This window comes from Struthio camelus, chromosome 2 (genome assembly GCF_040807025.1).
Source record: "Struthio camelus isolate bStrCam1 chromosome 2, bStrCam1.hap1, whole genome shotgun sequence".
Lineage (NCBI taxonomy): Eukaryota > Metazoa > Chordata > Aves > Struthioniformes > Struthionidae > Struthio > Struthio camelus.
Genome location: NC_090943.1, coordinates 80,298,355 through 80,324,315, shown reverse-complemented (window position 1 = coordinate 80,324,315; position 25,961 = coordinate 80,298,355). Strand labels below are relative to the sequence as shown.

Sequence of the window (25,961 nt, the reverse complement as noted above, 5' to 3'; positions counted from 1 at the left end):
CAGCGAAGTAAAGTTAGTGCTGCTTCAAAGTAATTTTTAGATGCTTTCTTTCCTGCCTGCCATCGACTGCTCTCACTTGCTGTTGGCAGGACTACGGGATACTGAAGAGCAGCTGATTTTGTCTGGGTGCCTGAACATGGAGGGTACTCAGGTGTTACATGGCAGTTTCGCACATTTGGGTGAGACCATGCTTTGACCTGTCATAAGCTAACCTCTTTCCACTGATAGTGCTCGATTCAAGTTTTGTTAGGATGACTTTCTGGATAAAGAAACATGACTCTTCTTTATCATTTCTGAGGATGAGGAGCTCACTGTTTCACAGCCAGCTCCACAGTGTGTCCACTGAATTAGTTAATAATGACAAACACCTGTAACTTGACAGTGCCCTTTACTATAAAAATCATTCTTAAAAAATGGCTATCCTGTTGTTTGTGGGCTTGTTTTGTTTTTTTTTTCCTTGTTCTCCATCTCCTTTTCCCTTGAGAATTTTATTTTTGACTTTGATTCTTTTTTCTGTGTGTGTTTTCAGGGGTGGAGGTGGGAATATTCCACTTTGAAGTCCTGTCTCCAAGCTCTTACCAGGGCTAGTGTCAGGCTTTACCTTCTTTGTCCTTTGGGTTACAATGTGATTTATTTGTTGCTCTTCCATATTTTATATGTGGGTGTGTATATATGTGTATTTTGCATTGAATACTTTCTAGCCCAAAGACATTTCAAGAACTTTAGTCTTGGGTAGAATTGATAGATTCAAGAAATTTCATGATGTTAAAAAGTGTAAGTAAAGTTTAGTTTGTCGTGCCAGCATAAATAAGAGTGTGTCATTGCAAGGCAGGGTCAGTTCCAGAAAAAAGGTCTTACTAATGGAAACAGAGATTTTTTTCCAGCTGCCTACAGATAGCTAACTTGGTGTTTCTCTTCTTCCCTATAACAAATAAATAAAAACTGAGCGAGTTTCTTTCTGAGACTCCCCCTGTTCAGACCAAATAGCAGTTCCCCCTAACCACAGATCATGATTTCCTCCAAAACAAATTTGAAGGCCAGTTGCCAATGCCAGTTTTTAAATGTTAAAATGTGAAAGACCGAGTTCCTCTGAAGAGAGGGCATGGCTAAGGGTGTTCAGGTAAGTGGTTTTGCACAGTCAGTACCTCTGTACTGTGTCAAGTAGCGATGGTGTAGGGTGCCAAAGCTAATAACTGAAAGGAGGCACTATGCTTAGCGGGAAGAAAATGCAGCCTGTACTGGTCAAGGTGTGAAGCTGCTGTTTTTACCTGCTTTGGAGTGCTGATTAGCACAACCTCCTCAATGCAAAATAAATCTTTCTCTAGTGTGGCCGTGTAGGAAGTGGTGGACAACTTTCCACACAGCCCAGTGCAGCTGAGTTTTACAGCACAGGTTTCACTGCTCAGAGAAATCAGAGGATCACAGGATCACAGAATGGTTTAGGTTGGAAGGGACCTCTGGAGATCATCTAGTCCAACCTCCCTGCTCAAGCAGGGCCCCCTAGAGCACATTGCACAGGATCGCGTCCAGACGGGTTTTGAATATCTCCAGGGAAGGAGACTCCACAGCCTCTCTGGGCAACCTGTTCCAATGCTCTGTCACCCTCACAGTGAAGAAGTTTTTCCTCAGGTTTAGATGGAACTTCCTGTGCTTCAGTTTGTGCCCATTGCCTCTTGTCCTGTCGCTGGGCACCTCGGAGAAGAGATCGGCCTCATCCTCTCGACACCCCCTTTTCAGATACTTATACAGATTGATGAGATCGCCTCTCAGTCTTCTCTTCTCCAGGCTGAACAGGCCCAGCTCTCGCAGCCTTTCTTCACAGGAGAGATGCTCCAGCCCTCTAATCATCTTGGTAGCCCTCCGCTGGACTCTCTCTAGGAGTGCCATGTCTCTCTTGCACTGGGGAGCCCAGAACTGGACACAGGACTCCAGGTGAGGCCTCACCAGGGCTGAGGAGACGGGCAGGATCACCTCCCTCCACCTGCTGGCAACACTCTGCCTCATGCAGCCCAGGACACCATTGGCCTTCTTGGCCACAAGGGTGTATTGCTGGCTCATGGTGCATGGGGTTATTCCTCCTGAGGTGCAGGACCTTGCACTTGCCTTTGTTGAACTTCAGGAGGTTCCTCTCCGCCCACCTCTCCAGCCTGTCCAGGTCCCTCTGAATGGCAGCACAGTCTTCTGGTGTGTCAGCCGCTCCCCGCAGTTTAGTATCATCAGCAAACTTGCTGAGGGTGCACTCTGTGCCTTCCTCCAGGCCATTGATGAATACATTGAACGAGGCTGGACCCAGGACTAACCCCTGGGGGACACCACTAGCTACAGGCCCCTAAGTAGACTCTGCGCCATTCACCACAACCCTCTGAGCTCGGCCATTCATGTCTTTATTTTGGTAACGTAGCTTGTTTCCAGCTATGCTGCTGAACGAGTCACTTCCCTGAGTGCGGCTCAGCTAACCCACAAGCAGGTTTACTGTGTGAATTGGGCCAAAGTCTCTCCCTTTGTTCATCTTCCTTCATTAGCTTTTTTTTTTTTTCCCCCTTCACCTCAGAATTTGTCTCTTGTGTTGATTAGCTTTCTGTTCTCTTGTCTTTCCCCTTTTCGGCTCTTAGATTATACATTTCGGGGCGTAGACCCGTTTCTCATTTTTAGAGTTTGGACTGAGACATACTGTTAAGACTTGATAATACCAGTGATGTCCACAGCAGGCTCCTTATACCTTCTTCTGGGCCATCCTGAGCCAGCTGCTGACACAAACAGGATATTGAAACTGAAAGGACAAAAGTCTGGTGCAGGATCGTAATTCCTGTATTATTCCCCTGCAGTTTTCTCTCTCCCTTTGTATTTTCCTGCACTGACTCTCTTTTTTGTTTTTCCTAGTGCTTTTTTCCATCATTCTTCTATCTAAACCTTATGTGAGGGATTCTTTCTATATATATATATGCTGTCTCCTAAACCTCCTTCTCTCTTGGGCATGTGCGCTCGGCTGTTGGTCCGGAACATTTCCTGAAGCTCTCTGGATCTTTGCATCAGCACCTTTATTCAGTACTGTGCTTCTGTGTTTTTATGATATATACATCCTTGTGCCTCCTTACCTGAACATCATCTTATCTGTACTTTAATCTAAACCTAATATGGTAACATCCTTCTGGTCACCTTGGGTCTTACAACTACTCTATTTGTTAATTTATTTATTTTTAATGTGAAGTTTGTGCATGACTTCTCCTGGCCTCCTCCTTTGCCTGAGTGTGTGTGTGTCTGTTTACACATAAGAAACCTGGGTTGAAGTGCCACAGAGTTACCCTTAGAAACAGAACACCTAAGTCTGTATTACTGTTCTCCAGGTGCCTCTTTCTGTTGGGTTTGTTTTCTCCTCTAAGCATCCACTGGCTTTCAGCTCCTGTCTGTTGTACAGCCCTGTGTATATGCAATTCAAGAAAAGTGAGGTTTGCTAAATCTGCTTCTGATAGCTTCAGGAAAATTAAAAAAACCCTGTTTATTGGCTGCTAAGAGGACAGCAGTTTTGAATCAGTTCTTACCAGGAGCTGAAGAGTGAGGGAGCAGGTTGCTATCCCCACAGTGTTTCTACAGCAATGGGCTCGAGTTTATGACTCAAGGTCATGTCATTCAGGCTGATACTTATAAATTTTTCATTGCAAAATGATGAGAGTGCATGTACACAGCAAAGTAATGGAGGAAGGATGACGGTCATATGCAATCTTTAGAGAAACACGACTCAGTATTGCATTTAAATGAGTCAGGAGGAAAACCCAGATCTGAGCCCCTAAAAACAGATGCCTCCGTTTTTAATTCCCTTCTCCTTTTTCCTTTTTTTTTTTTTTTTTTTTTCTTTTAGGTAGCCTACTGGCATGGTATTTTTGTGGTTCCTAATTTGGGCAATTAGTAAATATTTGTAAGCTTTTTGCTTTAAAATGCACTAGGATTTAGAAATCTTGTTTCAATTTTTGGCTTACCTGCCAGACTGTAAGTCACTTCAGGATTATTGCTTGAAATGAAGGTTAGGCAACTGAAAGTTTCTAAGCACAGTTGTTGACCACTTAAACCATTGTGAAACATAATTAGTTAATGTTTTTAAGTGCCATGCTATCCTCAAATGGTACCTTACAATTCAAAAATAATGTAATATCAGTTACTCTGTGTTTGAGTCAAGGGCTTATTTCCTTAGTGGGAAGAATATGGTCAGTGACATCTTGGCAGTTGGCTAACCTAACTTTGCAAAGCAGGATATATATATATATATATTTTTTTTTCCTGGAATGGTCTGGGGCTCTAGTTTCCTACTGTTTCTCTGCATGAGAGAGGAAAAAATAACTCAAAGGGGCTCTAATGGGATATCATGGCTGATACTTTGTTATTGCTTAATTTCTTTTGAGCTCTTCTCTGATTCTGAGTGTATAAAACCTATGCTTCTAACGCTGAAACCTCTTTCGTCTAGGTGGGAGATCATCCTTTTTCCCTTGCACCTTCTTGTATTTGTATGCAATGCGTACGTTTGGACAATGAAACATAGACAACTCAAAACCCGTGTTCAGAAAAATAAGGAATAAGTAGTCATTGTAGCAGATGTTACCATCTCTTCCCTGAGGGCACAGACAGTCAGAACGCAAATTCACTTTAATTATCCCAGTAACAGACACATGTACACACGGAAGAATGCAGAAATGGGTACTTCTGACTGGGGAAGCTGTGCCGGGACAAAGAGAAGAGGAACGCGGGCTGGATGTTAGACCTTGAGACTTTGGAATTTGGAGCAAATTGTAGAAGCAGGTCAAGGAATCAGGGCAGGGCAATTACTGCAACAGGTCCCACCTCGCCATAGCTCTGTAAGCAAATTGCTGAGACAATGGCTTTGTGAAGAATGAGCAAGGAGGGTAGAAGGCAGTAAATTTAAGGTAGGTTTAAAACAGAAGTTCAAGTGCCTCTGTGATACGGAACTTGTTTAAAGTGAAGAAACATATACTTTAAGTATACTTTGTCTTCTGTTTTTCCCAGTAATAATAAACAAACTACTTAACTACAAACTACTACTATACTACTTATAACCCTGCCTCATTAGCTCAAAAGTTGTTCTGTAGCTAATAGTGGTCGTTTAATAAGTGAAAGCCCAATAAACAGGTGGTGAACTTACTGGTTTATAGTTTATAGAGGTTTACAGTCTTGCAATTTGTTTTATTACAGATGATTTAAAGTGGCAAGGAGCTCTAGTAGCAGGTAAAGCTTCTAGATAAGGCTAGAACTGCCTATTTGTTTCTTTGCCTTTTAAGTCCTCTTCACAAGGAAGGGCAAGCCTCAGGAATGGGTTAGGTTGTGCTGGAGGGTGTAAGGAAGGCAGCTGCTTTATTCATGACGTGGAGAAATCTCCATGAAACTCCTGGATCTTGAAAGGAAGCTGTAGTCTGGGGGTTGGTCTTTTTATGATCTTTTTTTCTCCCTGTACACAAAGGTGAGCTCTGAACTGCAGATGGAGATCTGACTTGTTTTCATGTTTCCAACTGTAGTATTTGTAAGACATAAAAGAGGAACCTTTTAGTTTGTGGTTGCTGATTTAATCTTGGTAGGCAAAGCAGTAACTCCTGTAGTTTCTTTTATGCAGTATTGGATTGCATTAGCTACCCTTGCATAAACAGTAGTCTTGCAATGTTTTTATTTTTGCCTTGGAGGGAAAAAATGGTATTTTATTTTGTTCTTTCTTCCTGGATCCCCATTTTAGAAACTGCACCATTCTCCTTTACTGGTTAATCACTAGAATGTTTGCTTTTTTCAGTGTATTATCTAGATCAAAGAACATTCTTAATTTTAATAACAAATATTTTTAATCTTCAACTTTTATTAAATATTGTGGATTAGCTACTATAAACGCATGTTCTTTTGTTTCCCAGTAACAATGGAAGCATACTATTAATTCTGTATTATTAAAGTCAATGGTGCAAGCAGCCCCAGTATAAATGTCTTCTGTATGGGGAAAGCTACATGTAACATCTTTTTCATTAAAATGCAATACTGAGGATGTACCTGTCTGTCCTGACCCTTGCGTTTTACAGAGAACCATGAAACTTCATAAGCTGATGCCCCTTTTCTGCGGTCAAGGTTATGCTTTTCTCTGACTATCTTCCATCCACTCTATTTCTGGTATACTCAGGTTGGACTTTCAGAGCCTTCTGCTAGCAAAATCTGTTAGATCTGTGTTGCATCCATGATCTGATCCTGTCTGTCCTTGACATGGGAGGGTTTGTACCCTATATACAAAACAGTGGACATGCCAACCCTGTTCCAGTCTCAGTAGCAGGTGGATCAGGAATTTCACTGGGGCTTTGGACCCAGATTTTTCAGAAAATATCCTTTTTTTAATATTGTTCTCTCTTTCTACTAGGTTTAAAATGTTAGATAGTTATTTTCTTTTTTGTCATTTTGATTAAGGTTCTTAATGCAGTAGTTTGAGGCCTTTTGGTATACTAAAAATTTACAAAAAAGGAATCAGATCCACCTTCCTGGCCTGCGGTTCATCCTGGTTGAGTATATATGTGCTATATAAGAGAAATGGGAAAATATGTACTGTGTTTATTACATCTAAATTAAGTTAATTTTAAAAATTGCTTGCCTTATGTTGTTCTCAAAAAAGAAGGTGCTTTTAATGTTTTCATGGTAAATATACCCAACAGGAAAACCCTTTTCTGGTCCATTTTGCAATGCTCGTAGGCTAGTATAGGCGGAGGAAGAATTTGGTCCAAAGGAAGTTCAACTACGTAAAGAGTGAGTTATATTTGCATAAGTTTATATGCTGTGAACCAGAAGTAGAACAAATTAACCATAGTAGAGCTTCATGGCCCTGCAGCTGAAGCAGACTTCTGGGTGGTTTGTCCAGTTTTACCTTGGGCTTTTCCTTGCTACAGTGACACACAGACAAACCCTGACATCCCATCTACAATTCTGTTCACAGCTGCATTTTTAGAAGCTCACTTGACAAAACAAACACCTGTATATGATAAGTTATACTACCACTTATATGTATGGAGGTGTAAGTTTTTTCTTCCGATTATTTACTTTTTAGCCTACTGAGAGCTCAGACTGAGTTCAAACATGAAGTCATTGTACATGAGTGCTGAGCAACACATAGTCCTAGAAAAACAGCTTACGTTGTTGATGTGCAAAGCCTCAGCCCCTTTCGGATAAGTAGAGAAGAAATGTGATTGGTTTTAGATAAAGTACAGCTGTTCTTTGGCTGAATCTCCTTGAAGGAATTCTCTTTCTTTTTGGAGCGTGTTGAATAGTATTTGCTTGTGTTTCCTTTCTTCCCTTTAGCTGTGATACCCTTCTCCTTTCATCTGCTGTGTGTCCATGACTTGCACTGCAAGAGCTGGAAAAGACGACTGGGGAAGGGAAATGTAAGAAGGGGAGCGTATAGACAAAAGTTGTTTGCAAAAGATGAAAGAGGCTCTCGCGTGTCGTTCTTTCTCTTTTTTTTTTTTTTTTTTTTTTCCCCCCAGCACGGAGCAATGGTTGTCCTCATGAAGTTGTTCCAAGTGAATTTCTTATTCATGACAGTATTTATGTAATAATGGGAAGCTTAAAATGCAAACTTAACTAAATCGCACTCATAGTCATACCAGTGATGCACAGAAGATTGTTCAGAACATCTTGTTTTTCTCAACCCTCATTTAAAAGTAGTTAGGGAAGATGGCATATGGCAACGTCACAGCAGAGAGCTGACAAGCACACCTCACTGGGTCCTTGAAGAGGGGAGCGCTGCGAGTACCTTCCTCGGCAGAGCACGCTGACTAGATGACCAGGTGGAACGTCTCTTGCCAGCCAGGACAGCCGACTTGATAGATATCTCTGGGGTTAGTAAGGCTGGCACCAGGGGTGGTGTAAGGGGGTCAACACAGCAGATCACAGCAGACTCTTCTTGTTGCAGACGCTTTTGCCTCATCTTTGTGCCTTTGAAGGTGATACTAGCGTAATGTGAGTATCACAGGACTAAGAGACCTAAGTTGACACTGAAATCGTTATACAACTCTAGGAAGGCTGGAATTATTGGATCATCCTTAGATTAGATACGTTTGATTATAAAATCCCTTCGGCCTGCAGTAGAATGCTTTAGTTTTCCTCTGATAAGATTAGAGAATTTGTGGTACCGATGCCACCCAGAGACTTCCGCTAACATTGCAAATCTAGTAGTTTTAAACAGTAGTATTTTTCTGTTAGAAGTTACTTCAAGAAGATGGTACTGCCCATATGTTTATCTTTGTGGTTGCTATTTGCACAAAAGGACACCATGACGTGAGGTGCCTTACACCTATACCGTAAACACTACTGAAACTTTTAATATCTATGTTAATTTTTTAATGCAACTGGCAGTTCTCTATACCTGTCTTTTAACTTTGTTCTTTACCACGTAAGTTCACTTCTGAATTCCGTTCTAAACATATTGCTCTGTTCTTACTGCTGTTTTGTCAATTTGTTTTACTGTTGACGGTAGCTCTACGTGCCTTTGAAGGGCTGAATAATGAAACTAAGTTCAGAGACAGCTTTGCTTCATTTACAAAGAAACGTAGAGGTCGGCAGCCCTCGGCACGTCCCTGGACAATGTAAACCGAACAAGCCACGGCCTGCTGGATAGATATTAATTGTAAAGTAAGATTGAGACAGATTTCTGGACTTTCATTATTTGGTCAAGTATCTAATGTTGTCCTGCCCAGCTTTGATCATTAACCTCGTTTGTCTATAAAGTCCTTTAGGAGAGGAGACTCTCTTGACCTTTACTACAACGGGAGTGGGCTTCAGTGCTTTTGCTTTGCCATGGGTTTATGAGCCGTAGCAAACCTTTGTATCCCATTAAATCTAAGCTATTAAAAAAACCCATCCAAACCCTGGAACATCTAGGAAAATGCACTGTGATTCACAGCATGTGAAAAGAGAACTGCGGCTTTCTCAGAGTCTCCGATTCTTTCCACACCCATATCTTTTAAGCCTGTAAGAAAACGTGCATTGTATTTCGGGAATGTTTTTGATTTACAAGTCCTGCAGATTTCAGCCCTATATTCATGATCTTCTTCATTTATGAAAATTGATAGGTATGCATTACGGTAGTACTGGAAGGTCCCAGCAAATGTTGGAGTCCAGTTGCTGGCATGATTGTACATAATACAATTAATACACTTTTCCGCTGAGAGATTAAAGTCCGAGACTGATGTCTGCAAAACAGTAAATGTGCATGCTTAGCTTAAAAAAAAAAAAAAGGTGTTTCTGAGCAAGAGAAATAATGAGAGAGAGAGAGAGAGAAATAATGGAAGGGCAAAGAGGGCAAAGCATTTTAGTGTTACACTTGAACTGAGGGCAGAGGAAGGGGAGGGGGGTGTCCGGGACAGGAGAGCTGAAGCTGGAGAGGGAGGGACAGCGGCAGGTCGTCACGCGCTGCGCTGGGAGCAGCAGGTGGTACAGTTAGGTTACGTACCAGCAGGCAGCAAAATTAACTTACGCGTTTATTTGTGGAACTGTTGTAGTATATAAAATCTACAGCTGCATTATCTTATAAAGCACGTCACGTTGCATCTACAAGGAAACCATTAATTAAGTGAAACCATGAGTTTTTAAATCAAAGAAAAATATTTGATAGACCTTTAATAGCTTTTTCTCGTCTCTGACTCTAAGGAGATAACTCTTATCAGAACTGAAAGATCTTGTTTGACCTGTGGCTCTTCAGCTGTATTTTACTGTTTAGATAGTAATACATCTTAAATTTTCAGTAGTGTAACTGGAAAGAGAATTTCACCAATATGTTTTTATTGTTACAATTTATTAGGGTTCTGTTTGGATGTATTTTTTTCTTGCTTTTTAAAAAAGTTTTCCCTTACAGAAATGCCACAAAAGTTCTGACTTTATCCCATATGGACTGGCTCCTGTGGGGCATGCGATGCCACTGTGCGACGCAGGATGCGCTGTTTCAGAGTGTTTGCTGCAAAGAATACGGTTGCTCTTGCTGCCTTTTGCTCTTCCTGACCCTCGTCCCTCTTTATCCCAAGCAAGACTGATGCTGAATACAACAAAGGAAGAATAAAATCATTTATGTTTTGGAGAAGTGGGGGGGGGGGTCAGGTTTCAGAGATATTTCTCAGCAGGTCCTCATGCTCCTCTTGCTCTCCAGCCTGGTTGTGCCTAGCCCTAACTGGCCTTTTCCTGCCTCCCTCCTTCCCCCCGCCACCCCGAAATTGTGGGAAACTTAGGGCTAATGGCATCAATGGTGAATTTAGCTACCAAACTTTCCTGAACATATACAGACATTACAGGCCTGTGATTGTCCAGATGTGTATAGGCTGCCATTAAAAACGCAGCAGTTGCTTTTCTGACACCCACGTGATTCCACCGCAAGGGTCCATCTGTTCTCCCAAAGCATATGGTGCTGCAGCTTCTGCACAGCACGCTTGATGGTTCTCTGCAATAGCTGAATACATTTTTGACACCAAATAACATCTTTCACCCAGGCCCTCTCCGTAGAAACAGATGACCTATTTGTGCTAAAACTTAAATATTTTAAATTAAGAACAAATCACCCTGGAACAGGCACCAGACGTTTGCAATAAGAAAAATATGCAAGTGAGCAAAAAAACAGAGCTTGCAGTGGGTCCTGTTGGGCAACGTGAGCTATAACTAGTGATCTCAGTATCAAAAATTACTCTACAGTGGCACTCTTGGAGAGGTTGGTGTCGACTGTGTGTACCAAAGGGTTGTCACAATGGGCGCGCCTTTGATCCTTTTATTTGACTGTTTCACATTTGTTGCCTTTAAATAGGCAGTTCCACAGCGCCGCTGTGGCATAGGTATGTGGTCGTTAGAGTCGTCTTCACCTTCTGCGTATGTCCCAGAATACTGTTTTGTGGCTGCATTAAAAAATAGTAATAAAAAGGCTTTGGTATCCTGAGAATTGGAAGAGAAACTCCAGAGGATGAGGCTTTTGTACAACTGCCGTTTTTTTAAGAACCGTTAATATCAGTATGCCTCATAAATAGGAATTTTATGCACTCTTTGTGTCTGCCTAAAAAAATCTCTCTGTGCTCCTGGAACAACAACATTTGTGTTAATGTAGCCACACTGTTGGGTACCCAGCAGAAGCAGTAATAATGGAAAATTTTAAGGGGTTGGTACAGTTATTTATATGTGTTTAACTTTGAAACTAGAAATAGGTTCATATTCTGACTACAAATAACCATCATTGCTGAATTTCAGCAACTTACCCACTTGCCTGCAATCTGTTTTTCATAGTGTTACAGTGGTCTGAGAAAGGCAGGTAAAAAAAATGCTCTTTTCTGACTGTCAGGCATCTTCCCTTTTTCCTTCCTCCTATCTCAACCACTTTAAAAGTCAAACATGCTAGTTTTTCTTATTATTTTCCATAAATTCCAGTCAGATTTTTTTTAAGTCATCCTCAGCTGCTTCTGATGCACAGGAGATTAATCTGACCTCATTTGGGTGTCTGCCAATGAATTATGATTATAGTCTGTTGTTGTTTGCCTTACCTAAGGAAAAAAAAGCCCCACATCTGGTTTATAAGTAAGAACTAAATTTTGATACTTCATTCATCACACAATTTATTGAGTGTTTATTCTTTGTTATATAAGCATAGCGTGGATTATGTGATATGGTGGTAAAAAATCTCTTAAGACCATACTGAGAAAACTCACAGCCCATAGTATCTGCAAATGTAATGTTGGCTACCTGATGTCCTACAGCTACAGTATTTACAGTAGACTTTTACAGTAACAAGTATATTTGTTTTTCATTTTTTTAGAGATTGCCCCTTGGTTACATGTGTTCAGAGCAGAAGATGCCATAGACTTCTCACAGTTAACATTTGACCCAGGACAAAAAGAGCTAATTGCTGGAGCAAGGTGAGAAAAGCATTTCCTTTTCATGCTACATCAGACTGAATTTTGTTCTTTGTAGATAAGTAGTATTGAGGTCAATTGTACCATCAGGTTGCTCCAATTGTACATATTATTGTTACTGGTACCTCCTTTTCACTGAGCATTTTTCTCCTCTTTAAGCATTGTCCCGCGGTTTGTTTTGAAGATGTCGTATGTTCAGAACAGGCTGGCAGCCAGTTGCCAGGGTGCTGTAGTCCCAAAGTGCAAGTGTTGATCTTGATTATGCACCTTTTACGTATAGTCCACGTTATCCTGTAGACGGTCTACTCGCTGTCAACATGATGTTCATGATGTTTTGCAGTCTGCCAAAGTCTAGACCGCTTCCACAATTGTCTGGAAGATATAAATTTGTGCAAGTTTTCAGAGGAAAGAAAACAAACTTCTGAATAATTCTTTTTTTTCCCCCCTCGAGCAATCAGTTCCTTGTGTTTTTCCTTAAAGCTGCGTTTGTAGTTATCCTTCACCCAAGGCCATCTAAGGAGAGTACTAACAGTACTATATTTGTGCTATGGCCTGCGGAGATCATTTGAGTTCAAATTTGTTGTGCAGTCACCTCCTGGGATTCCTGTATCTGAAGAGCCATTAGAGGGATTCACTGTCTGTTCTAATCCTCAAGCATTCTCTCGTAAAGATAGTAAGGAGAAGTCTTTCGTAATTCCTCCTCACTGGTGAAATATCTTTTCATATGCACTAATTGCTCTTGGATTATTGCAACAAATTAAGTTTCCGTTATCTTCTTGTGTTCTTGTGCTAACGCTTCAGTACTGAAAAACTAGTAGCTGCGTCCAATGTGATTTTTACTAAGAAAAGCTACAAGTTCCTGTTGAGTTGTGAAAATGATAATTTGTAGTCTTCTGAAATGTTTTACCCTTCTCTACCCAATCATTCAGTAGCCCTGTGGCACATGGTGAAGCTACAGATAAACTTATATTAACGTATGACTCCGTTAACACTGCAAAGAGAAGCACTCCCATTAGTGATTACTTGTCCAGCATCCAAACAGAAGTGGGGAATGATGCTCTACCTCTAAGCTTCTGCTTTAGAAAGGCAGTGTCCTCCCACACTGGAGGAAGGATTTTCACTAGCCGGATTCAGAGCTGTGTCCTCACCCAGCTTAAGTTTATAATAGAATTTTTTCAGAGTAGCAGATTTTAGTGAACTCTTCCCCGAAATTCGTCCATCTTAGCGGAAGAGGTTAGGAAGGGAAAGGCTGCTAAGGCGATCAGGAATGAATAGGGTTGGAATTTTACTGTAGCAAAACAACGGTTGAGTGGTTGAGCATGTGCCTCGTGAATCCATCGGGGGTACCTGTAGGGAAGGAAATAGCTCCATGAGCTACACAGTAGAGTTGATTTTTGTTTTGTTAACTTTCTCCAAGTTTGCCATAGATAATTTATTCAAGAAGCAATGAGTTTTGAACCCATTTCCTAGTGCAAATAAAACAAGAACAGAATTGTTCTCTAAATGATCTCTAAATATATGGAAGGGACACTCTACTGTAGTACTTGTCAAAGCAGGCAGTAAGCAGAAAGGTCCCTTCCAGTCCTATACTGCTAAGATTAGTTTCGATTATCCAGTTTTGGAAATAAAACTGGTCTTATGGCTATCTTGGGACATTCTGTAGTTGCTGTGCAAATATAGAGTTGTTTCTTTTTTTCTCCACTGAATGCAGATTGTATTTCTGTGCTTGGGAGGTTTTTCCAGTGAATATTCTGTTTTGAGCAACGCTCAACACTCTTATAGGTCTTGAGTTGATTAATTTGATGTCTTCAACTGTTGTTTCTGTTTTCTTACATCATCTGTAGACTTCTGTAACTGTTGCCTTTAGTGATCCGGTATTAGCGCGCACTTTCACTTTGATCATCCTGTCCATGCTGGCACTAGTGTTTCCCTTGTTCTGAGGTTTTACCGAAGATTTGGAAAACTCTCCTGCTTCCCCGTCCCACTGCTCTCCTTTGGGGGAGAGCTTGCTGATCCTAGGGGAGCTTTTCTGTAGTTCAGCCTGGCTTATTTCTAGAGTGTGCACAAAGTCCCGTTTCTCTGAATGCAATAAAAACAAGTAATGGCAGCCAGTTTTATTGTTTCAAATTTCTCACAAGTCTCGCAAGTCGAAGGTTGCTCAGCTGCAGCGGGGTCTTATCTCTTATGTTACACTTGCATGCTTTTCCTACCGTGAAGTCCAGTACCTTTAATTTCTGATTTTCTGCTTTAGTTTCTGATTATCGCTATCCAGTACACTTTCAATTGTATCTTCCACTTGAATTGTAAAAGGAGAGTTAGCACAGCTTTCAGGCTTAACCAAGTTTGCACTTGTCTTTGGATTAAAGAGTCACTTGATAATCATTAATGTCTTCCAGCATGACAGGTTGCTCGATAGCATATATTGAAGCTGAAACACAAATGTTTTAAAGTACTTTGTTTTAAAACAGTGTTCTTTTATCTTTTGTCAATCTACTGTGCAAAACAAAATATATACATACTATTGATAAGGGCTTCAGAGGGAGAGGAGCATCTTCTGAAATGACTGATGAGTTAGCTTGGATCTCCATAGCAACATGCTAATTTCTTAGGACAATTTTCTGCAAGCTCATTTGGAAAGCTTAGAGAAGTGTGCGTGGAGGGTGGGGGGCAAGGTGGAGGGCGTGGAGACAGATGAGGGAAAGGCAGAGCAAGAAATTTATGTTGCCTAATTTTGACTGTGCATTTTGGGCCATTTTATCAAATTAAAGTGAAGATTCCCATCCAATTTATAAAGCTGAACTGAGGGAAGAAGAGTGATTTTTATTGTGGCTGCTGTGTTTTACAACTTGCATTTGAAGAATATCACAGATTTTTCAGTATTATATCAATTAGGTTTAGATTTCATGAAAAAAGAACTTTTTTCGTGATAGGTCTGCGGTAAGTTGTATGAGCTTATACATTTAAGTAAAATGAAAAAAACTAAAATAGATTCATGAGGAACTCTGTAGACAGAGGATCCAAGATAGGTATGGAACAGCAGTTAGTACACAAAGAAGATTATTTGTTTTGACATAGGGCAATATAGCTATTCCCATGAACCCACTTCTTTAAAATTTGCCTTAAGCGTTATTTTTAACATCATATATGACCTGGCAGATAAAACCTCTTAGGGAACATATGGTGAGACAGAACTTACTTTTATAATTAAGTGGCATCAGCAAAGGATTGCTCTTAGGGCGTTAGCTCCTCAGTTAAGCCCAAGGAAATGAGAAGCTGTTTGTGTGTCTTACTGTGAAAATACTCAGAGGAATATTTGTGTGTCCGTTTAACGCACCAACTTAGCATCTAATCAAAAATGGTAATGATTACTAGCCCAAAAATCCATGGATTTGCCCAAGAGCAACCTTTCCTTTTTTTTCTCTCTGTGGAGTGCTCTGCCGTATCTCATCCAGTGCTTTCTTCCTTTCTCTCCCTGAAAGGTCAGTTTATGGGGAAAGATGAGTTGAGGGGGATGATGCAGCAGTGTTTCGATTGCCCTGGCAAAGTGTGCGGTGCCATTTCTTCTCATTCCCTAAATTCTTATCAACTGTTTCTTATAAACCGAACAAAAAGTGTGTGCAGGAAGTGTTCCAGCCGTTTTGGGTAAAACAGGAGTCAGCTCGAAGGTCTCACAGCTGATGGGTCAGGGCAGCAATGTTGAAGTGCAAAATAGTGAGTTAGGTTTTCCTTTTAATACCTTCTGTTTTGTTTCTCTCTCTGTGTGTGTATGTGTGTGTGTGACGACTTAATTTCTTTTTTCTTAATGATTCTAGTCAGACTATGCACCAAGAATTATATCAGAAGCAGCTTGTGCGTTTAAAGGCATGATGAAGTAGCCCTCCTCCCCCCAAGCTGCTTCTGCTTCAAACTATGAACTGGTAGGAGTCTAGCTGGAGTTTGTTCTTAAACTGTAGTAATTTAGTTTTTAAAAGTCAAGTTTGGCTTTCAAAATATATAGTTGCTTATCAGAAATGGGTCTCAAATCTATGGTTCCACGTTTTTTAACTGAATATGATATAGCTAGACATATCTGAAACAGTATTTTTTATGCAGAACATCCTGTTAACAATGTCTTTCCCCTGTAAATTCTCCTGCAAGTTAATTACACTTACTTTGAGGATTATAACTTGCTTTGAGGTGGCTTATTGCCTGAGGCACTATCTGGCTGATACTATAACAGTATGCCTTTTCACTTAATTTGGTGTGTGTTTGGGAACGTTTATTTGAACCATTACCACTACTTGCCATAATGATGAAAAGGCAAATTGAAGGATTCATTAACGGTTGTTTAAGAATCTCTTTATTAAAGGAATAAATAGCTATACAGGTTTGCTTCTTGCTGTTGTCTGCTCTCAGCAGGAGAGTCTGAGAGCTTCTTGAAAATGAGGTGCTCCGAGTGCTACCTATTGGAAGAGAATATACAGGCACCAGGAGTGAATTGGTATATACTTTGAATATCCATCTGGGTTTGACTGCTCATTTCACACTTGGTTCAGGGTAATAGATGTCTGTCCTTCCACTAAGGATCTAATCTCAGGTATGCCTTCTTGTGAAATCTGAGAGAAGTTACCAGCTTACTGCTCCTGAAAAAGGAATATCTTTCTCCCCCTGGTGCCACCCTTTCAACTGGCTAAGGAGTTCCTAAATACTTTTAAATGCTTACACTTTGTGTCTGTCTTTTTTTTTTTTTTTTTTTTTTCCTCCTTTCCCCAATGTGCAATTTCCCCTCCTTGGCACCAGCTCTGGCAGTAGTCTGATCACAAAGTAAGCTTGGTCAACTCAAAATTGCTCAAATTGCTCACTTTCTTTTGCTGGGTTAATATTATCCTAATATTGTAATGAGTGGAACTAGCACGATGCATGATCAGAGAAGCTCCAGAGCTGAGTCAGGGTGATAGGAGTGAGTATACAGCTGGCAGAGGAGAAGGATTGTGTCGGGGTAAATGGGACATCCCTGTTTTGGCGGAGCACACTGTTACTTCAGTGCAAGCCGCCTTCAGAAATCAAATCAAAAAAAAGGTATCGTGAAGGCACCTGTCTTAATTTAATTGTCTTTGACTTAATGCGTATACACTTCCTCTGTGCTAGTCTAGGTACATATCTTGACTGCAGACTATGGCAATATGTACCTTCCCTTGATTCTCTGTTAGACTGTGTTCACATATAATCTACCAACTCCTTCCTTCTGCAGTGGATGTCTGCCTAAACATACTGCTTCCGTCCTGTCTTGCCTGCACAGTGGCTGTGCTTGCTGAACTTGTCCACTTCTGCGTGCCTTTATGGCACAGGGCTGCAGGGTGCTGCCCAGCTGGCTAGGAGTGGATATCATGATACGGAAGATTTCCTACAGTGATACTGCTCGGAGCAGCAGTTAGAGCTGTGACAAACTCTCCCCGCCTCCGAAATGCCAATGCCTTGCGCGAGCCATCGCCGCTCTCTTCGGGACACCCTTGAGTGGTTGCGCTCATCTTGTGGCTGGGCTGCTCAAGACACTAGGTAGGCAGGTTGGTCGTGGTACTCGTACCAAGAGTGCGGTCAGGAAAATTTAGCAGTGCAATGACGCTTGCTTTATATGTGACCCTCACAGCTCTAGATTTGATAGGAGCAAGACTGCGTTTTACATAGAGAGGCGTTAGCGTCGTATGCATCCTGCTTCTGGATTTTCCGTATGCACAGAGCTTCCGTTGAAAAGAAGAGCATCTGTTGCAAACAGACCCTTCTGTCTGAGGACCAAAACATAATTATAGGAGGGAAATTCAAGGCTAGCTTTGAAAAAGTGGTTCATCAAGTTTAATATTTCCTTCCTTTAAGTACTTTTGTATCATCATCATTATTTATATCTATTTTTGACCTTTTTGTTTTTACAGTTTTTCTTACTTTAAAAAAAAAAAAAAACTTTAGCTAGCTTAGGTTCCCCCTGAACCTAAGCAGAAAAACAGCGCAGGCAAACTGTTTTTGCCCGAGTTGATTACTACAGGAAAACAGGTCGCAAAAGGTGTGAACCATCTACAATTTCTGAATTTACCTGAATCTATTCCTGTTATTGTTTTGGGGTGGGGAGATAAAACACCGAAATTTAAATGTAATTGCAAATAAATATTGAGAAGAAACATAAAATTGATGTCTTAATGACTGAAATGGTGACAAGACCACATAGCATTTGCATGGCTACTAATGTGGGTGTATACTAGTAGTCCACTGCATGCAGTATCTGCCAAAAGATAAAAGCTCCATTGCAACACAAAAGAGTATTAAAGTTGTGGTCAGCCACATGTGCAAGGTTAACTTTTTGGATTATACTTGAGGTGATATTCATGATACAGCTGAATCTGATAAACAGCTTACCAAAGGAGTAGCTGAGTAGGCTCAATAACTTCTCTGGGCTAAGGCATAATATTCAGAAAAGCCTTAATCTGCAGACAGCAGAGGTGAGCAGGTGACAAGACCATCTCCAGTGCAGGAACAGGAGTGCTCTGTGTGAGAAGCATGGGCTGACAGGAGAAGACAGTGGAGCTTGTTTGAGATGATATTTCATGATGGGACTTCAGGAGGAGCTGCAGGCACAGGCCACCAATACCTTTCTGCTTTTCCTGGAGAAGCCCATGGCAGGAGATAGTTAAAAGTGATGCCTGGCTATTCTTGGTCATCCATGAAGGAGTGTTGCATTGTAGGATCTCATGTCGCTGCCGAAGCAGTTTGTGGAGCCACAGAACAGCAAGTGTCTTAGGACTTGCTAATCCTGAGGAGTAACAGTCAAGGAAGGATATCAGATTTGACAAAGGCTTTGATTGGATTAATTTCAATTCTTGCAACATATTTGTTTCCTAAATGATTCCAACAGTAGTTCTCTTATTCTCCTTGGCAATCTCAGTGTCCACTGGTCAGCATATGATCATCTGAGCCTTACTCTTTTTCCTTTTGAAAATGAATGAAACATTGAGAGTCTTTCATTCTTCATGAAGTCTTGCAATTTTAAAAGTTCATTTAAAAAAGAACAATAAGGAGACCAAAGATCACTTTACCATTTTCTTTTATGTTGAATTAGCATGGCCTGCTTGTCTGAAAATGTTTGTCTGTGTGTGGTGTTTTCGCATCATATCAATTGTCGTTGGGATAGTAGGTCATTATTCTCATGTGATATGAATCTTCTGTTTCCTACAAAGTACAGACTGAGCATACTTATTGACCGTTCTGTTTTCATTGCAGTTTGACCGTTTTCACATACTAGTTCAGCTAAACCACTTTTGTAGGTTTTCTTTTATTTCCAATATATTGTCCTTAGCTTTTTTGCATATTGTTCGTATAGTATCTTAATATGCCCAAATTTAGATTGGTTATTGTTTTTACTACATTGCAGAATTAGAGTTAGCTTTTACCCAAAGTTTTTCCCTTTCTCGATTATAGAATCATGACTTCTTTTGCTTACAGCTGGGTTCTTAAATAGCTTCTACTTTTCATTTTCAATCTTAAATAGATTTCACTAATTTTGTTTCCTTTCATGTGAAATCTGATTTCTTGAGAGAAACGTACAAGAAGGAATCTTGTAATGTAGTCTTCCAAAAGGAATTTGGCGCTATCAGCTTTATCATGCCTTGAATATCTGAGTTTGTCGCAACCCCTATTCGTTGACTTGGGCTCTCAGTTGCAGAGGTGGTGGACGTGGTGGGGGACTTCCTTTTGCTATCGTACGGATTTTCTGAAAACTGAATCTAATACGTTTTCCTAATCGCTGCTTGTGTTTTAGGTCTCTGAGTTTGAACTGGATCCAGATACTGCTTCGTGTATAGGGAAAGATGCAGATTCTTAGTCTGATCTATAAGGATGTCATCTACGTGTGTCTAGTTTCAACCTTTCTCTCTTTGCACCCCAAGCCCACTACCCTATATAAGCAAACCACTCCACTTGTATGTATTATTTTTCTTCATTTAATTCAAACATACCCAGAAAATTAATTTAATCCTTCTGTACCTAACAGTGACAGACAAGTAGAAGAGAGTTGCTTTATGGCAGTTTGGTAGTATAACTGTCTTCTCCCAAAAAAGGTGTGTATTTTGCATATAACTATCCAGTTCTTTTCATACTCCCTGTGGCTGAACTGCTCAGTTTCATAATACTAGTATCATCCTTAACATGAGAGTGTCTCCTGTAACAACAGCGGGTGGCATCACCGACAATATTCCTCTGGAAGGTAATAGCTGAACACTTGCTGTATGAACCTGTATTGTTTGTTTGGTACTTGGAGAAGGTTAAACATTTGAATAACTTCTCCAGGTTTATTCCTTTTTCTTTATTCGTTTATTTATTCTAACCTCTGTCCTTTAGTTTATTTTTCTGGACTTTCTCCACACTTTCTCATTTTGAACTTTTTTAATGGTTTATTTCAGAAGACAAGACCAATTTTTGGGTTCTGTGGAAGTTAACACGAATCATACAATTAAAGATTTTCTAAGATTCATAAATAGAAACAGCTTGAATTAAAGTGACGTGCATATTCTTATTTTCCGATCTCTTAACTTTGCCACTTTTATGTTCTTCAAATTCAAAGCTGTGCTTCATGCAACAGTACTTACTGCTGTGTTCACTTTTTGTACCTTGTACTTATGGATCTGCGTCCTTCACTATACACAAAGCAGTATCTGGATCCTGTTCAGACTCAGAGACCTAAAACACAAGCGTCAATTAGGAAAAATGCACGATAGGCTCAGTTTTCAGAAAACTTGTAAGGAAGCAAGATATTTTATTATTATTTATACTTATTTTAATATTATACTATGTACTTACTGCTTATAGTTATCTGAAGGAATGCAGGTTCCTTTATCTCATGCTCTTAGTTATGTTTCCTTCTCATACTGCCCTTCTGTTTGCAGATTGATGTAACATATTTTGTCGTCCTCATTCATTAAGCACCACGTGGAAGCAATTTTACCAATTACAGCCAGTGTTGAATCACTTTAATTTCAGCACGCAAAGCTGTATTTATCTTACTTTTATCACCACCATATTTGGACAAGAGACATGCCTACGTGGTAAGAGGTCTATGTCTATGCTTCAAAAAGGTACTTGGTAACGTTAATATGACATTTGTTGTGGCTTTCAAAGCATAAGTGCAGTAGAACGAAGGAAAATAAGTGCAGAGGAAAGGCCATACCAGGGCATAATCTCAATAGCGTTTTGAAGTAATTGTTGCCTCTTGTCTCATGAGAGGCGTTATAACTCCACATGTGTGGTTAAAATTGACATTAACTTTTTATTTGGTTTGGCAGATTGAGATCAGATTTCCAGTATGTTTTTTTACTATCACCCTTAACTTCTTTCTAGATTTTACTCCTATGTATCCTTTTCTGATGAGTTCTCACATAGTAAAGAAGCATTCCTCAGCAAGGAATCTTATACTTACAGATCTAAATGTACTCCTGCTAGTTTTACTGAAGTGGATGCGTTTGCATAGGAGCATCTCTGACTGCTTTCTGAGTGCTAGCTAGCAGCTTGCCCTAGCATTGGTCACGTTATAACAGTCACTCTGTACTGTCCAGCTGCCCAATTTGCCGTTATGTTGCAAAATATGTTTTTATAATGTTGTGCACTTTCTTTTTGTTCTCCTTCCGTCTTCTTTCTTTTTTTCTTGGCTTTATGAAACTGGAAAAAGATGCCCTATTTTAATTTTTTATTGGCAGCCACAGGAAACTGAAAAATGTATCCTAATTAGCTCTGACTCTTGGCTTATTCACATAGATGTGGAGATTTTAGTCTCCTTAATATTTATAGGGACAGTAGATATAATTCCGGAGATAATTTCTAATTCTAGGGACATTTCACAGGGGAGAGGTGTTGTGCCCTCCTACGTAGGCTGTAATTCTTACTTGGTAGAATCAAAAACTTCCAGGCTCTATTTTTCTTCAGGATGGTACAATTTTAATTTATTTATTCATTCATTTGGAGTTTTTGCAATTTGAGACAATAGCTTACTTTATTAATAAATTGGATGGAAATGATGCAAGAATGAGACGCCATACAAAGGCCTTATTGATCATAGGTGTTCTGCCTTAAAATGCTACATTAGGGATAAACCTGCAGTAGAGATCTCAAGATGAAGTGCACACAGGGAATGACATGATGCTATGTGAAGTCCTGACCTGGAAATGAAAAGTGTGAGGTCAGACACGTCTGCTCAGACGTTCTGCAACAGAGATGCCATTCCTTTGTAGAGGGAGATGTGGCGTTTGCGTGTCACTCCTGTTGAGTCTGATACCAGTGAGTTGAGACGACCATGTATACCTCCTGGGGAAGCAGCTCAGCTTCTCTGGAAGAAAATAGTTGTCCTGCTTCTGTAGTGGAAACAAAGATTTGCAATGGCAGTGAACTTACAGGTTTCTCCAACTTTCCTACCTAGAGCGAGAGAAGCGCAATGGCCAATGAAAAGCATAGGCAATGAGAACAGGAGCAGTCTTAGTATTTATGTTCCCGGCTGAGTGCTTCTGAGCAAGACACATTTTGCAAATATTGTTGCTTTTTTGTCCTTGCAGAGGTAGTAGGGGATGTAGTAGGTTAGAAAGAGTACATGCATCGTTTTATGACTTTCAGTGAAAGTCTTTCAGGTTAACGTGCACTTAGCATGTGGATGGAGCGTTAGGTAAGCATTGTCCTACAGCGGTGGTGGTTTTCGCTTTTGCCTGTTTCAGGTCTCTCCGTGACTCATACGCAAGGGCTTCAGTGATTTCACTTTGATGGTTGCCTTGTGCTAATAACGAACATCCTGCCTTTTGCTTTCTCATGACTTCTTGCTTTTAACAGTCTGTCTCTCATGTTTTGAGTAAGTAACCCCCCTCTATCCGCAGAAAAGATTAACCCTATTCTGGTAAATAGACTATTTAAAAAAAAAAAAAAAAAAGGATGTATCAGAGTCAATAAATAAATACACATACATGCACCTCAGGGTCCCTAAATAAAGCTAGCGATGATAGAGGTTATGTTTCTGAAATAAATGATTTGACAAAGTTAGGATATTTTTCATTGTTCAGACACAGGTTGATAATTTTGAGACTCACTGATTTACAATATTTAATAGAGATATATAATACAGGTCCTGACCATCTGTGCCCGTTGGGATACCTGGTGCCTCTTTGGAAAGAAATAGGATTATTATCTCAAAAAATCTGGTCTCATTTCAAATTAGATTGTAGTTTTTACGAATCACATGGATGTAATATTCCAGATGATCTGCAAATATTGCAATTATTTAAATTTAAAATTAATCGTTTCTTTATTAGCAATGTTTACTTACTTTGTTAAAATGAATTTTTTGAAATTTGGTAATAATTTTACAAATTTCTTATGACAATAAAAATTGAAGTCATGTTTAAATTTTCATCTTTCAAAAATGTCTTTTCATTTTCATTTATAAAACTTAATAACTGCAGTGATATTGAAAAACACAGAATGGCTTTAAATAAGATAAAAGGTAAGGAAGAGAGGACTGAAGAAATTTACGTATATAAAACTCTAAAGAAAAAATAATAAGTAATGAGAAGAAAAACAAGTGTGAGGAGAGGATAAGATGGGGAAAAAAAAACAGTGAACAGGGGGAATAGGGAAACAGAGCATGTAAGAGCCCTATTCAGACCTGCCACAGGGGAGAATCTGCGCTAAAGAGATAAGGAACTGATAAAATCAATTCAAAATTGGTGCACTGTTTGCTCATTTTTGTGAGGACTGTGAATTGATATCATGGACACTACTAACAAAACTGATTTATCTGAACAGATAGAACAACATAGCTGCGTTAACTAGATAAACATGGTAAGCGTGGAGGAATTGTGGCAGCACACGTATATTGTACCAGGATGGGCTAAAGAAAAATTATTTAAGCTTCTTGTCAGTCAGGCACAGTCCCCCCTGCTAGGTGTAGTAAGCTGTCATTTCCCCAGAAATGGTCTTGTTTGTAGTCCACACAAGCTCCCCCGAATTCCTTCAGTGCACGGAACAATATAGCATGGAATAAGTAGTCCTTTATGTTTTTTTAAGAAGTTAATGCCTGGGAGATGCTTCAATGAATCATATAGTCAATAGCTTGATGGCACATATTAGCCCCTGCTTACTTTGGAAGCGTGATTGACTTCACCGAATTCTCGTTAAGCATGTTGCTGTAGAGAAAAAAGGTAACGAGAAAAGTTTTTGCAGTAAAAATGCCCACTTTTGTTTAATATACTTGGCAGTTCATATGCAGTGCTGATGTACGTGAGGGGAAAAAAACCCTCCGCTGATTGTAAAGTTGAGCCAGTTGGTGATAGCACTTGAGTTAGGATTGTGAAATCTCTGTGACTTCTGGAAATACTCTATTATAATGGCATTCATCGCTTCAAGCTTTACGTATCTGTGGTTGAGCTAAGTGCACCAGGTCCCATCGTTCTGGAGAGAAGCAGACAGTTTTAGTCTGGGTATCATCTTGTTCTCGTTTAGACATCTAACGTCGGTCAGGTGGATCTGCCTAAGCAAGCACGTGTTTCTTTCCATTGGTTCTGAAGGAAGACTGGAGTGAATGACTCCAATGTACATGAATGTGGCTATTCATAAATAGCTACTTTTTTCATGTGAATCCAGTCCTTCAAGCTGAAAATCAGAAGTTTTGGAAATTGCCTTAGCCCAAGGGCTGTGTGTTGGAGACGATCCCTTAAAGATTTGAGTCCTGACTCCCAGGCACATTTTCATTGCTTCTACCTTTTATATTCATAAATTATGTTTTTATTTAAACACTAATAACAATTATTTTTATGTACTTCTTTTTAACTCCAGAAACTACCTCTTCAGATTGCAGCTTGAGGATCTCTCTCTAATACAGGTAAGTTTACTATTAATTTTCTTAGATCCTGTGCATGACATAGGTTAAGCAGATGTTTTAAAGCAGATAATCAAGATACTCATAAGCTTCATAACTACAGATAGCTATGTATCTGTTTTTGCTTCCCTTTATTCTATAACTGCTATTATCCATTTAAATATCGTATTAGCCTTTGTCTCAGACCATACAGACCTGATGTTACCTTGCTTTTTGCTGTGATTTTGTTGGAGTGAATCTCTGCAAAATGAAGGCTGGGGAGGAGAATCATATTCTCTTAGAGAAATGCTTTAACTTATTATTCTGCACTTTGTTAAAGCTGTCTTCAGAAATATAGTGTTATTATAGAGAAAAGTATTTTTTAAATAATTATAAATAGAAATTCATTCGTAGTTGCTAACGGAAAATTTGGCAATTGAAACAGCAGATTTCAATAAAGAAATGCAGTGTCAGCACAGGTATCAGAAACTAAGGGTTGTGTATAAGGTAGCTAACTTGGGTAACCTTGTTAGAGGTTGGAAGGTGAAATTTGAAGCTTTTTAGAGGTGATTAGGCATCATAAAAAGGACAAGGAAGAACCCCTGAGCCGTTTATTTTGCCCTGAACTTCATATTACATCCACACAGAGTTAGTCATCTATCAACAGTCTCATTTTCCCACAGTCTTCTGAATGTTATTCCCTGCTTAGATTTTGTTGGATTTCTTTTTCATTATTTTTAACCTTTGTTATCATTTCTGTGCTTTTGGCTCTGAGAGTTGCTTTACTAAATTTAATTAAGTTGGCTAATTTGTTAAGCTTTGGGAATAGAAAATCACAATAAAATAGAAATGTATGATGTTTCATAATCTTTTTTTCCCCCATGGTTTAAAACTAGCTTTAAATTCATTGCTGTGACTGTTCATTCCACAGAGTAAACCTATACAGTTGAGTACAGAAAAGTAAAGTACATGTAGGTAAAGCTATCTTTGTGATTTGCAGAACATCTACGACGTATGTATGCTTCAATTAAGCTTGCAGTCTTCCTTCACCGTCAGAGACGAGAAGGAAGATCTGAAGTTGGCTCGTAGTTTACTGAAATTGCAATTTTGATAAAAAGCCAATTTTTTTGCTAGTGCTTGAGGCTGAACAGTTTCATTATTATTTATCCAGAATTCAGATTGTCTGCTTTCACCTTATCTGGCATATCCTG

The 25,961-nt window shown here is 39.7% G+C and overlaps 1 protein-coding gene across 31 annotated transcripts in view; it reads left to right on the top strand.

Moving 5' to 3' along the window:
• The window catches only part of SEMA5A (semaphorin 5A), a 315,141-nt gene that overhangs the window by 100,821 nt on the left and 188,359 nt on the right, over window positions 1-25,961 (top strand). For all 31 annotated transcript variants that reach the window (XM_068931379.1, XM_009665155.2, XM_068931382.1 and 28 more), the window contains 2 exons: window positions 11,804-11,903; window positions 24,729-24,774. In XM_068931379.1, coding sequence (XP_068787480.1) covers window positions 11,804-11,903; window positions 24,729-24,774 — 146 coding nt within the window. The remainder of the gene's footprint in view (window positions 1-11,803; window positions 11,904-24,728; window positions 24,775-25,961) is intronic.